At 54.5% G+C, this 14,544-nt stretch overlaps 1 protein-coding gene across 1 annotated transcript in view; it reads left to right on the top strand.

The window, feature by feature from the left end:
* Nucleotides 1-199: 199 nt before the first annotated feature.
* WNT3A (Wnt family member 3A) overlaps nt 200-14,544 on the top strand; it is a 77,021-nt gene continuing 62,676 nt past the window's right edge. The window contains exon 1 of the mRNA XM_049875115.1: nt 200-381. Coding sequence (XP_049731072.1) covers nt 311-381 — 71 coding nt within the window. The 5' untranslated portion in view covers nt 200-310. The remainder of the gene's footprint in view (nt 382-14,544) is intronic.

Raw genomic sequence — 14,544 nt, 5'->3', positions numbered from 1 at the left:
CGCGCCAGCTCCCAAGGCCCGGCCCGCCCCCAGCCCGCCCAGCCCCGGCCCCGGCGGGCGCCCCCCGCAGCGCTGCCCCGCCCCCGCCGCCCCGCGCCGCCCCGGGCCCCGGCCCGCAGCCCGGCCGCCGGCCCACCTGGCGCAGCGCCGCCCTCGGAGCCCGCGCGCCCCCGCACCCCACGCGCCCCGCGCACCCTGCGGCCGCAGGAGGGCCCAGCGCCGCCGCCTCGCCAGCTCCCAGGGCCCGGCCCGCCCCGGCACCCGCGCTCTCGGGGCGGACTCCCGGCCCTCTGCGTTCTCCCGCCCGGCGATGGCCCCGCTCGGATACTTCTTATTCCTCTGCGGCCTGGAGCAGGCGCTGGGCAGCTACCCGATCTGGTGGTGAGTGAGACTTCCCCTCATTCGCCCTGGCCCCTGTCCCGCCCCCAAGCCACGGTCCCCTCGGGCAGGGCGCCCAAGGTGGCCCGGAATCTGCGCGCTACTCCTCCGGTTCCACTCGGGCCGCGGCGGGTTGTTTTCCTTGGCGGCCACTATCGACCTGTTCGGGCGAGGCTGGGACTAGGGTGGTGGAGCTTCCGGGGGCTTTGATCCCCCGGCATAGAGGGCAGGCGAAGGACCTGACTGTCCCAGCTGCTCTTGGCGTCGGACGGGGTGAACAGTGGGCTGGGAGAGGCGGGAAGAAGATCGGGCACCGGCGACACTGACACCAAGGCGACGGGCAGCCCGAGGCCAAGAGACAGGCAAGAGAAGATGGGAGGGCAAGCAGGAGGCAGCGAGGGGGGGAAAGGGAGATTAGCTGGAGACTTTCTTTAAGGACCATATCTTTTACACACATACACACACACTTTAAAACAAAGTCAATGAGACAAGACTGAACAGCTCGGAGCGGCGAAGTTACGTAAAGACAGTTGGGACCGGGCCGGGAGGGGTGGGGAGCTGGCGGCGGGGTGCACTCGGCCGTCACCGGGCCTCTCCGCGCCTGGGCGGGTGTCTCTAGGGGCCCTCTCTGCAAGCCCCCTGGCTGGACCGCGGTGGCAAGGCGGGGGCTGCCGGGGAAGTAAGGAGGGTGAAGAGCATCAGGTTTGAGGACCCCTAAGTGAGGGCTCCTAGGACCCCACACCTGAGAGGGCAGCGCTAGTCCTCCCGCAAGGCAACGCACATTCCAGCGAGACACTCCTGAGCCTGACAATGGAGGTGCAGACCAGCCAAAGAAAGGGTACCAAAGGGCCAAAGGGTCTCAGCCTCCCCCTCATCTGCGCATATTATGAGGGGGTGGGGAGGCTGGAGTTATCCCCCCCTCGGGGCTTCCTGTTCGGCACAGCCGACGCAGGCAGGCGTCACAGAGAGTGGAACCCTAGCCGTCGTCCTCGGGGAGGCGGGCGCCCTGAGACGCCCAGGATTTTCTGAACCAAACTGGGGGGCGGGATGCGGGCGCCGGGAGGCTGGGGCTAGAGGCTGATGATGACCCAGAATTGGAGAGAAGCCTCCCCACAAGCATGCACACCCCCCTCCAGGAACCCTCTCCGACGGCTTGCCTGGAATTATAATAATACTCCGAGAGGAAGGGGGTGTAGACCGAGCAAGCCGAAGTACATTTAATCCGATAATAATTTTTGTCTTCGTAGAGATAGTTCGGGAGCAAGGGCGCCCCGGAGGGGGGCTCGGGGTCTGTCCGCTGCAGGGCGGCGCGGGCAGGCAGAGTGGGAGGGTCTGACCAACGGTCGAAGGGCCTCGGAGAGGCGGCTGGACGGCGGGGACGCGCTGCGGGGGCCCCGCTCGCCCCCTGGCCCGGCGCATTTCGCGCTCGCCTTCGCAGCCACGCGCCGCCGCTGCGCGGCACCTGCGCGCCGGAGTTGCCGCCCCTGAGCGCAGGCTGCGGCTGGCGTGCCCGCTGGCACCCGGACACTGACGCTCGCCCCGCCAGTCACTGGGAGCGAGGAGGGAGCGCGGCCGAGAGCCCTGTAGGCCGGCCTCGCTCTCCGAGCCCAGGCTTCTAATTAGAACCTGCCGCCGCATTCCTGGGCCCACGAGGAAGCGCCTTCACCCCCGCACGCCTCCTATAAAGAAGGGCCCTGTCACCGGCCTCCAGGCTTCCCCACGCTGGGGGTACCGTCTGCTCTGAGCGCCCCCGCCACACACACACCCATATAAACCACCCTTTTCACCTGCCCCAAACAAGCTCCATCTGAATGGTCCCTGAGAGATGCATTTTCCGGGAGAAGTGGGAGGGGCCAGGAGAGGGGTAGGGTCCCCTCGTTGTTTTCACCCCACCCCCCTCAGCAATCCAAACCCCCATTACACAGTCTGGAGGGAAGGGTGTTGTGTCGAACCCCGTCTAATTCTGACAGGGATGGGGTGGCAGGACCACAGCTCCTCTACCCACGCTTGGCTCTCAATGAGATTCTGACCCTCCCTCTGTGTTCTCAGTTTCCTGAGAAGAAGCTTCCTGGGAGGACACTGGCTCCCTGGGGACAAGACCCATCCAAGCCCTCAGTCCTCTCTCCCCTCTACCCTAGACAAGCCAGACATGGGAAGGACATGCTCTCCCACGACAACACACACACACACACACAGGCGGAATAGAAAGATTCACAAAAAACAAACCAGAGAAACAGACAATGGTGGAGGATCAGAGTATTAAAATCTGCAGAGACAGGTGGCGTATAACATTATACAATTTAATAACAGCAGAATTTTTTTCTGTCTTCTTCTGTACCCTCTACCTGGAGAGAGAGAGCTTTCCAAACGCCGTCTCATTCTTTCTCCTGCCCCCGGTTAATTCATCATCCAACCCAAGAGTCTTGGCAACTGCTGAAGGGGGTGGGAGCAGGGGGCTCTGATGTGCCTGCAGAGAGCAAGGGAGGAAAAAAACCGGAGTGGCCCAGGCCACGGGGGTTTCTTTATAACTTCTCACCTTGCTGTCAGCCTTCCTAATTGGTGGTTTTGTTTCACCTTCCCTCCCTAAAACAAGGAGCCCACATGCCCCCTCAGTGTTTCCAAAGGCTGTCCCAGCCCCAGGCCAATTGTAGCTGGGCCATTACTGTGGGACCAATCGCATATGAAAGTGAAACTGACCAGGAACTTCCTCACCTGGGGAAACAAAACAAGGAAACAGCCCAAATCAGGGGCAATTAGGCTTTTGAAGTTGGTGTGGCTCTTGGTGGGAGTGAGGGGGCCAGGAGAAGGTGTCACTGGCAGCACCGTGTGGGAATTTGAATGGCCACCGCATCGGAGGCACCAGCCAGCTCCATCACAGAGCAGAAGGGTCTAGACTGGAGAGACCTGTGGGAGTGTTTTTCTAGGCTTCTTCTGAGACAGTGGGAAGGCAAGGGCCAGAGCAGGAGCCCCAGAGCAGCCAGGGCCTTTCTGAAGCAGCAGCTGCAGGGGTGGTGAGCACGTCTCAAAGGCCATGCACTGCCAGCCTGGAAGGGATCCACCACCTCTTCTTCCTCTCCATCTCCCCTCTGGTCGTTGTTGTTGCTGTTGAGTGGATTCCAACTCATGGTGACCCCGTGTGTGCAGAATAGGACTGCTCCATAGTGGTTTCAAGGCCATGACCTTTCAGAAGCAGATCGCCAGGCTTATCTTCCAAGGCGCCTGTGGATGGATTAGAACTGCCAGCCTTTCAGTTAGTAGCCCAGCGTTTAACCATTTGCGCCACCCAGGGACTCCCCTAGTCAAGCTGAGCTCTTGTTGAATTAAGACTAATGGGAAGAGTCCATGTTGCGTTTGGATGGGAAGGCATGCCCCACTCCCTTCTTGTGACATGGAACAGTCAGAGCACAGTGTCTGGGGTGCTAGGTGATCTGCTCAGAACTGAAAACCTGCTTCTAACTTTCCATGTCTGGGTCACTAGCCTGTGACCCTCCCAGAGGCCTAGAGGACAGCCTGTCTTCCTGTCCCCAGCCCAGTGTACAGGCCATCCCCAAGCCAGTCCATCCTTCTCGACTGATATTACAGGCCCCCACTCCCCTAACCCCACTGTAGAGCACACCCCTGGCCACCTATCACTCACCCTGATTATTGTCCTCCCTGCCCCCAAACTGTCCCCTCCAATCCAGCAACCACACTGCCAGACTTTCTAAAAGGCATGAGTAGTGGCATCGGACCCAGATTCTCTGCCCTGCCCCTAGCTACTGCCACCTTCCCCATAGGCCTGGAAAGCCCGGTGCCCCGGCTCCTCCTTGCTGGGGCCCCTTGCCTCCTGCCTGTCCCTTACCAGTACCTGAGATTGTGCCATGGAGCAGACGGTCACCCCAGCCAGCCCTGGCAATAATCAGTGCCCTTTCCTCTGCTCTGAACCACTCCCACAGGCCATTAGTTGCTCACCGACAAGCCCTCTAGCTCCCCATGTCCACATGGCTAAGACAACACCCTGGTCTCTACAAAGCCAGCTGCGAAGCCCTTACAAAGCTTTCGAGGGCCTTTGAGATCTTGCACTCTCCCCAGCCACCTGTGCTGGTCAGCACATAGCTCTCCCTTATGCACAGGTGTCTATGCCACTCTTCCCACCCACCCATCTCTGCCTGTAGGGCTCCTCCTCACCCTGAAGGCCCATCTCGGCTGGCATCTGCTCCCTGGCCCTCCCAGGCCCTCCCTGCATGACACGCACAGTGGCACACCCCCATGCAGGGCCTGGCAAGGGCATCTTTATAGTCCGGGGACAGAGCACAGCAGGTGGCTCTTGGCAGAGGGTAGCCTCGCTGTCCATTACAGGAGACCATGAGCACTCCCTAGAGGCGAACCTCGAAAGGATGGGCAGGTATAGGGTGGTGGGTGCGGATGGAGGAGCAATGAGCAGGCTACACAGATAAAACAAGTGCCGTGACGGCCATGTGCCTGGGTGAGCAGGGACTGCAATGGGTTAGGACAGAGGGTGAGGACCTGTGGGTAGGTCCTCATGCATGTGCGTTCCCAAGCTGGCCCACCTGTAGAGATGCCCTGGCCCTGCAGGACGTCACACGCAGAGCCCCACACCAGTCCTGAGGTGAGGGGTGGAAGGGGTGGCTTCCTGTCTGCTCTGACTCACAGCTCCTTGACTTTCTCCTCTCTGGCGTCTCCCTCCTGCCCTCTTCCATGGTCCCCTCTCCGAGGATTACAAGGCTTAGGATGGCAGGGATCAGCATATAAAACGGGAGATATTGAGACACCAGGTCAACCCCCTACATTGTGGAACCTCAGGGGCATTGGGAGAGTTGCCTTCAGAGAACCACAAATTAAGGGTCAGGCAGCTTTGTGCCACGTGACCACAAAGGCTAGCATCCATTATATTGACCCTTTGAAAGCCTACCACGGCAGCTCCCTTCCAGAGCTCAGAGCAGGAGAAGAGTACCTCTCGTCTCTCTAACTTGGCTGCTGGAAAACTCCATGCCTGGTGTGGGGCTCAGAGATGGCAGATTCTGCCTCTCCATTTCATTTGACTTGTTGTTGTTTTTTTAATGATTGTCTGCTTCATTGGCATAAGCTCCTAGGATTCTTTTGGGAAGGGAGAACAGAACAAATAAATACAGTCAAAGATGGATACAATCTTGGAGCAAAGAGGAACCATAAAAATGACCTCATAGAGCCTCTTCTTTAGTAAGGGGTCCTTGCCCCAAATCTCCAGCCTTTGTGTGAGCCCCTCCAGGGACAGGAAGCTCCCTGGCTACAGCTGAGGTCCCTCAGCTAGCTCTGTGGTCCTTCCTTAGCATCTTTGTGGGCCAGTAGCCGCAGGCCTGGGCAGACTGACCGTAGACCAGGTGCAGCCCAGGCTCCTCTGCTTGTAGACATGTCCGAGGGGGCTGGCAGTCCACCGGACGGTGTGGTGCTGAATACCGGGCACAGATGGAGGGGCATGGCTCAGAGCCCGCAGCTCTCACCGTAAGTGTCCTGAAGGCAAGCTCCTTTCCAAAGGTCCCTGTAGAGGTGACAATGCTGCTGCTGTGGCCTAAGACTAAAAGGGCTTAGCTCTTTTGTCCGTGAAACTTATCCAGAGTGACTCAAAGTGTGGATCTCAGACCAGAGCCCTGCAGAAATGAGGGCAAAACAGAGAGTCAGTGCTTAAGATGTCACTGCAAGCTGGCAGTGCTGTCACATTTTCATTGTATTTTATTATATTTTGCAATAGTGGGCTAGAAAAAATTAAGTCCCTCACTGGCCACTTAAGCAGCACTTTCCACAACTGCCACACAAGCCTGACGCCATCGAGCTCGGCCCCGAGCCCACACCGGCCCCTTCCTTGTGGGATTTTCTCACATAATCATGGTCCCACCGCTCCTCACCACCCGGCACTTGTCCTGTGAGTTTTTGAACCTAAGGCAGGACTCTGTTTGCCTTTTAAAGCACAGCAAAGAGCTGGGGCTGCCTGCTGCTGGGAAGTTCAGGGGAAGCTGCGGCTGCTTCGAGTGTCCAGAACGCTGTGAGGGGTGGACTGGACTTCAGTGCAACTCCAGAGGGACACTTGTGGGTTACACGGAAGCAGATTTGGCTCCACGTAGGAAAAGCTCCCTAAACATATGAGCCATTGCCGGATGCCAACTTGGGAGGCCTGGAAGCAGCGAGGGCCTGACCACCTATCCATGGCCTAACAAGGATGCTGCCTGAGAATCTGTGGTTCTCAGGGAGGGATCTGACCATGGCCGCGCTTGTTCCCACCGAGAATCCTTGGTTCTTGGGGGAGGACTCCATGGTGTCCCCACACCTCCTCCTCTGAGAATCCGTGGTTCTCAGGGGAGGACCTGACGACAGCCTCGCTCCTTCCACATAGCCACCTGCTGCCCTGACCACCCTCTTGTTGGGCCTCACTGACCTCGCTCCGTGCAGTTTACACCAGTGCAGGTCACCACCATGTGCAGGGTAGGTGCACTGCTGAGCTCAGTGGTGCAAAGGGCGTGAGCAGCCTCTCCGGCAGCATGCCTCCGCCCCACCGCAATGCCCTCCACATTCCCACATGCCCTCCCAGCCTTGCCCCTCACAGAGCCGGCCCCAGGCTCTGTCACTCTTGGCACTCTGAACTTACGCTATCGTCCCTGTCCTCCTCGCCTGGACTGGACACTCGGTGGGACTCCAGCCCCAGCCCTGCGGCCTCTTCACTGAGGGTCTGGGCCAGGCACTTCATGGCGTTCATTCTGTTTCTTCTTCTGTGGAACAGACACCTGTGGTGCCTGAGTCATCTGGGGTGTGTGCCATTAAATGGGGACATTCCATCCCCCTTCCTTCCTTCTCGACTTCTCTGCACCCTCTTTGCCCCATAGCTGCTCTGTATGATTTGGAAATTTTATGAGTGCCTTGGCTCTGTGGGGCCTGAGGACATAATATTCCTTCCCTTGGTCCCTGAGGCTGGGTGTCCAAGGGCTGTACTGTGAGGGGTGGGCGGGCAGGCGTTTGGAGGCGCTGCCTCAGTCTCCCTCCTGGCCTTCCTGGTGAGACAGCTGGAGGTGTCGCACTTCCACATTCCTTCCCAGCTAAACGTGCCGCCGCAGCCAAGGAAGCAGGCAAATGCGTGGCCGCGGGCACAGGGAGCCTCTCTGCCCACCTGCTGGGACTTGCTCGAAGTATGTGTCAGTAATCCTGGCCCGGCTCGGGAGGAGGGGTGCTGCCAGGGCTCCAGGCAGGACTGGGGAGCTCGCTGGGAAGACACAGGGCCCGGCAGCAGTCCTGGTGGCCCTTCCCCACAGGGAGCCTTTCTGGGTGGAAGGTGCTCAGCTCCCTGCAAGGTCTGGAACAGAGGGATAGCATCCCATGAGAGCCCTGTAGGGAGGCACAAGGCCCTTCCTGGGCTGCTGGTTACAGGAAAGAGCAGACAGGCTCCTGAGGACTCCACAGGCAGCTCGCACCCTCAAGGGAGCCCAGCCCATGGGGAAGCCAGGCTCTGGCCACTCCTTTTCCAAGAAGGAGCAGACTACTCCTGTCATGCAAGGCAGCCATCATCTGAGTGAGGCCACGGGGTGGGGGTGGGGGGCTCTGATGGCAGAAGACAGAGACTCCAGACCTGGTGGGAAGGCTCACCAGAGCTCTGAGCCAGCCAAGGACAAGGACATGGACCTCGCCCAGGAGACCAACTGCAGGAGATGAGGATATGCCAAAGGGTCTCGGGAGAGCTGCAGCATCTCTCAGGTGCAGATATAGCCTGTGATTCAAGCAGAGAATGAGAAGGATCTGATCTTCTCTGCAAGCCTCGGAGGGAATATGGTCCAGCCACCTTGTGTTATGTGGAGAAACTGAGGCCCAGGAAAGAGAAGGACATAACAGCAAGCAAACAGGCTAATGACAGAGCTATCTGCCAGGCTTGGCCAATGCCATTGGCTTTGAGGACACCATAGTTTTAGTTACCTCTATCACAGAAATACCACAAGTGGGTTGCTTTAACAAACAGAAATTTATTTTCTCACAGTTTAGGAGCCTAAAAGTCCAAATTCAGAGTGCCGGCTCTAGGGGAAGGCTTTCTCTCTGTCAGCTCTGGGGGAAGGTTGTTGTCTCTTCAGCTTCTGCTTCCTGGTTCCTTGGTGATCTCCATGTGTCTTGGCATCTATCTTACTCTATCTCTGCTCTGTTCACTTGTTTAGCCTCTTTTTATACCTCATAAGAGATAGACTCAAGACATACCCTATGCTAATCCTGCCTCATTAACGTTACAGAGACAACCCATTCCCAAATGAGATTATAACCACAGGCATAGAGGTTGGGATTTACAACACAATTATGGGGGGACAGCTAAATCAAATATGGATGAGGCTTTAGGCATATTCCATCCTGCAACAAAATTCCTCTTCATCTGTGAACCTGTGAAATCTAGAGTACAAGTTATCTGTTTACAAAGTACTATGGTGGAACAGGCACAAGGTAGACATTTCTATTACAGATGGGAGAAATTGGAGGGAAAGAAAGACTAACAGGCACCAAGAAAGTCCAAAACCCAGCAGAACAAATTACAGTAGCCTTTAATGCTTGAAAAAAAATCCTCTCTTCTCTGAGACCATCTGGGCAATGGCTTCGTCCTCCAGACTCTGGGTGTTGGCCATGCCTTCTGGATTCCAAGTGGAGGCCGCTCAGCCCTAGGCTTCAACTCTGCCTTCCAGGCCTCTGGGATGGCAACACTGCTCCCTTGGCTTTAGGTGGACCCATTCTCCTAGTCCATCTGAATTGTGACCCCATCTCCTTGGCCCTGGCAGGCTCTGTTCTTCTGCCCCTTGGGCATGACAGCCTCACCCCCTCAGCTTTGGGCAGTAGCCCATCTCCCTAGCACACCTTAACAGTAGCCCCACACTACAGAACGAAGCTGGTGAAGATCCAACTCTTTGAAGCCTAGGAAGCTGTGGCTCCACCCTTTGAGATCCAGGAGGCCATGGCCCCACCCTTTGAAACCGAGAAGGCCCTGCTTCCCACATTCCTTCCAACACTTCTGCTGATCTCTAAGCTGCTTCAGGTATGGGCCTTTTCTGTTCATGGAAACAACAAATGTAGCTTTTATAGTCTGTTTCCTGCCTGTAGAATTCTAAGAGGCAAACAGCATTCTTACCTTTCATTCTTTCTCTGTCCCCTTCAGTCTAAGCTGAAGAGTTTTCTGCTGTGGTGGTTCGTTAGATCCATCAGTTACAGGCTTAATCTCTTTAACAAAAGATTGTGTAGCCACATCCTTGGTGAAAATTCTAGGACATATCCTAGTTTGTACAACAGAATTTTCCAAATCTTTGAGTTCTGTCTTTATTTTGCACAGTTCATTTTTAAGTCCATTTCTTTCCTCTCTCATTTTACTATAATCAGCAAGGAGAAACCACATGGACCCTTTAAGATCTTGCTTACAAATCTCGTCAGCCAGATATCCAAATTCATCATTTACAAGTTCTACCTTCCACCAAACCTTTGAACATAATTCATACAAGTTATTTGCCACTGCATAAAAAGCATCGTACCTTCTCCATTGTCTAATCGCATGTTCATTTTCTTTTAAAGCCTCACCAGAAGCATATTTAACACCCACATTCATAGCAACATTCTATTGCTGGTGCCATATGTATTCTCTAAGACGATAGAAACTTTCTCTAGCTCTTCTCACTTCCTTCTGAGCCCTCACCAGAATTGTCTTTGTTGTCCATAATTCTACCAACAGTCTCTTCAAGGAAATCTAGGCTTTCACTATAAAAACAAAACAAAACAAAAAAACCCATTGCTGTTGAGTCATTTCTGACTTATGACTCATAGCAACCCAATAGGACAGAGTAGGACTGCCCCATAGGGTTTCCAAGGAGCACCTAATGGATTCAAACTGCCAACCTTTTGGTTAGCAGCTGTAGCTCTTAACCACTACACCACCAGAAATTCCAAAGGCTTCTACTATTAAGTACCTTAAAACTCTTCCAGCCTTTATTCATTATCCATTTCCAAACCCACTTCCACATTTTAGGTATGTGTTAGAACAGCACCCCACTCTTCCGTACCAAATTCTATCTTAGTTATCTAGTGCTGCTATAACAGAAATACCACAAGTGGATTGCTTTAACAAACAAGCTTTATCTCTCTGTTGGCTCTGGGGGAAGGTTATTGTCTCTTCAGCTTCTGGTTCCTGGTTCATTGAAGATCTCCATGTGTCTTGGCACCTGTCTTACTCCATCTCTCCTCGCTTGTTTAATCTCTTTTATATCTCAAAAGAGATTGATTCAAGATATACCCTACACTAATCCTGCCTCATTAACGTAACAAAGACAACCCATTCCCAAATGGGATTATAACCATAGACATGTTGTTGTTGTTGTTGTTGTTAGATGCCGTCGAGTTGGTTCTGACTCGTAGCGACCCTATGCACAACAGAATGAAACACTGCCTGGTCCTGAGCCATCCTTACAATCGTTGTTATGCTTGAGCTCATTGTTGCAGCCACTGTGTCAATCCACCTCATTAAGGGTCTTCCTCTTTTCCAGTGACCCGGTACTCTGCCAAGCATGATGTTCTTCTCCAGGGACTGATCCCCCCTGACAGCATGTCCAAAGTATGTAAGATGCAGTCTCACCATCCTTGCTTCTAAGGAGCATTCTGGTTGTACTTCTTCTAAGACAGATTTGTTCCTTCTTTTGGCAGTCCATGGTATATTCAATATTCTTCACCAACACCACAATTCAAAGGTGTCAATTCTTCTTCCGTCTTCCTTATTCATTGTCCAGCTTTCACATGCATATGATGCAATTGAAAATACCATGGCTTGGGTCAGGCACACCTTAGTCTTTAAGGTGACATCTTTGCTCTTCAACACTTTAAAGAGGTTTTTTTGCAGCAGATTTACCCAATGCAATGCGTCTCTTGATTTCTTGACTGCTGCTTCCATGGGTGTTGATTGTGGATCCAAGTAAAATGAAATCCTTGACAACTTCAATCTTTTCTCCGTTTATCATGATGTTGTTCATTGGTCCAGTTGTGAGGATTTTTGTTTTCTTTATGTTGAAGCGCAATCCTTACTGACGGCTGTGGTCTTTGATCTTCATTAGTAAATGCTTCAAGTCCTTTTCACTTTCAGCAAGCAAGGTTGTGTCATCTGCATAACACAGGTTGTTAATGAGTCTTCCTCCAATCCTGGTGCCCCGTTCTTCTTCAGAAAGAATACAACCCCGGTGCACACCTTTCCTGACTTTAAACCAATCAGTGTCCCCTTTTCTGTCCAAACAACTGCCTCTTGATCAATGTAAAGTTTCCTCATGAGCACAATTAAGCGTTCTGGAATTCCCATAGACACAGAGGTTAGAATTTATAACACATATTTGGGGGGGACATAATTCAATCCATAACAACAAAGGGCCGCCCTCCCCAGAGTGCTTATCCTTCCCTGCCTTAATGAATTGCAGCCCGTCCTTTACAGTGCCTGCTTGCCCTGGAGGCAGCAGATTTTCAGGGTCGCGAGTGGCACATGCTAGGCACACAGCTCACTCTCATGCCCTGCCTGCAACACTGCCTGCCAAGGAAACCGTCTTGGGTGCCAAAAACCAAGACTCCACCAACCCTAATAGGACAGGCCATGGAGCCCCTCAAGCCTCAGCTTCCTCATGCAAAGTGGTGTTCTTTTACATGCTGTCAGGATCATTTCTGACCTGGGTCTCCATGGCTATGCCAGGAGAAGGGCTGGACACTGGCAGCAGGGTGGAAGAGGGGCCAGCCTGGGTCCTAGCTCTTTGTCCCAGGGCCTCCCTCATGGAGAGCAGTTTTTGTCCCCCTGTCCTGCCACATGGTGATGCCCCACAGTGACAGTAAAGTTCACATGGGAGTCCAGGCAGAGGCTGGGCGCCTGACCTGTCCCTCCCTCCCTTCCCTGCATGTCCCAGCCAGCATCTTCCATGCAGAGCAGAATGGGCTGGCTGGGTGCCTGCCTTCCCTCAACAAGAGGGAAGAAAATCATTAGTGCTTCCAGGCTGAAGGTGTGGCTTCCAAGGCATCAGCAGTCCCAGGCTGGAAGACCACACGGGGCCTGTTTCCAAAAACACACTCGTGCACATTCTGAGTGAAGGTGGCAGCTCACCTTAAAAACAAATCATTACTAACAAACAACTGACAATAGCATTAATGAAAACCTGGAGGGAAAACAAATCTGTGACTTGACCGACATCATACAAACTTTTCCCTGCGCCAGACCCTTTCCTTTTCTTCACACACGCCTTTTCATAATCACAAAGCCAGTGAGCACACTAGTGTGGACTCTGCTGCCGAGGCCACCTCCGCCCTCCAATGGGCTCTGCATCTCCAGGTCTTCTCAGCACCCATTTCAGCACCCATACAGGCACCAGTGTGGATGTGCCCCTACCACCAGCATCTCAGCTGCATGGACACCTTTGAGGGAGGCCTCTCTGGACAAGGGGTGGTTAGCCCTCTCCAGCAGGGTAGCGTAAAGGGGTGGGTGTCTTCTAGGAGCCTCCTCCCTCATTGGGCCACCAGCCCAAGGGGAAGTGAGTAGATTCCTCACTGAGTGACTCAGGGCAGCCAGGTGCAGCAGTGAGGGGAAGGGGTGAGGCAAGGTGGGTCAGGCTGTCCTGCCCTGCTGCTCCCCAAGCCCCAGGGCATGTTAGCACCCTCCCACCTGGCTTTTCCCCGAGGCCAAGAGAAGAGCAAGGAGCACACCCAGGGCTTTGGCCAAGGTACACCTGGGCAGGACCTGCTCCTCCCTGAGCTTCCTGCCTGCTGGAACATACTACGGTGATGACAATGAGGAAGAGGAGGAGAAGGCCCATGATGCCATCTCCACAAGCCAAGGGCTTTCCAAACAGGAGGGTCTTCGGGTTCCTGTGTCACCCCAGAAGGGATCCGAGCCTCACCATGACTAAGACAGAGGGGATTGGTGGGTGTTGAATGAACAATGGCTAACGTGGAATTCTCCCACCTGGAGAGGGGTGTGCGCGTTGTGCTGTGCCGTACTGTGCCCAGCGTTCCCATCTGCACCGCTAAAAAGGCCCTTCCTATTCCTCTCTGGACACCAGTTTGCACACCTGTAAAGCATGTGAAGGAGAAAGGTTGGAGAATTCATTTGAAACCCCAAGAATCCAGGTGAGAGCTGGGGCAGGCTCCTGGGGCTTAATGAGGAGCTGGGTCCATGTTTGCTGTCTAGGACCTGCCCCCCGAGAACACTGGCGCAGGTGAGGGTGCCTGCTGACAGTTCTGTGGGGTGTCCACCATTGACCTGCCCCTTCTTTGAACCAGACAGCTCCCCTTCCAGTCTGCATCTCTTCTGAAATGCTCACCAATCACGCTTCCTCCTTCTGCTAATTGCTGGCTCCAGAGGTATGACGACATGGGGTCCCTGACATCCCAGGGCGATTGCACTCATCGTTGACTTCCTGGGGCCAGTCCAGGATGGGGGAGGGCCCTCAGTGCCCCCATGAAGACAGGTACAAACTGTAGCCTCGCTCCTGGCCCTGACTCACAGTGACGTGGTGCACCTCCCTTCTCTGGCTTTAAAGCTCTAAACCCACACTGTGGAAGAGCAGCCCTCACCCTTTTGGTGGGTGGAAGTTTCAGTAAGCTGTGGGGTCCCAGAAGCAGAAACTAGAGGACAACCCTTGACTGCCACATTAAAGGGCTTGGGCTTTAAGAAACCTTGGAAAGCTCCTCATCCGCAGGGTGACATTGAAGTCCTAGGATGTCCAAGCCGGAAGCAGCCTCGGCAATCCTAGAATCCGGTGCTTCTTATACTCGAGTGAGCTTCTGAATCCCCGGAGGGCTTGTTGAGACTCAGCCTGATCCGTCCCCAGTGTCTGACTCAGCAGCTCTGGGCGGGGCCCAAGAATGTGTATTTCTAGCAAGTCCCCTTGTACTGCTGATGCTGCTGGCCCGGAGACCCCGGTTTGAGGACCCTGCTCTGGGCGAGTAACCTCAAATGTTAGCTGGGTAAACTGAGGCTCAAAGAGTTCTAAAAAAGGAGGCCAAAGTCAATCAATAAGATGGCGATACCCAGGGGTGACAATGGTGATGGTTGGTTGTGGTCACTTCACATGCCCCCTTCAGTGGTCTTTCCGTGCTGGAAACCGTGAGTATAGGACCAGGGGGCATCCGTAATGTTCCATTTCTTTAGTTGAGTGGTGGCTGCACAGGTTT

Source organism: Elephas maximus, chromosome 2, assembly GCF_024166365.1.
Source record: "Elephas maximus indicus isolate mEleMax1 chromosome 2, mEleMax1 primary haplotype, whole genome shotgun sequence".
NCBI lineage: Eukaryota > Metazoa > Chordata > Mammalia > Proboscidea > Elephantidae > Elephas > Elephas maximus.
Note: the sequence above shows the minus strand (reverse complement) of the source record. Positions and strands in the feature narration are given on the sequence as shown.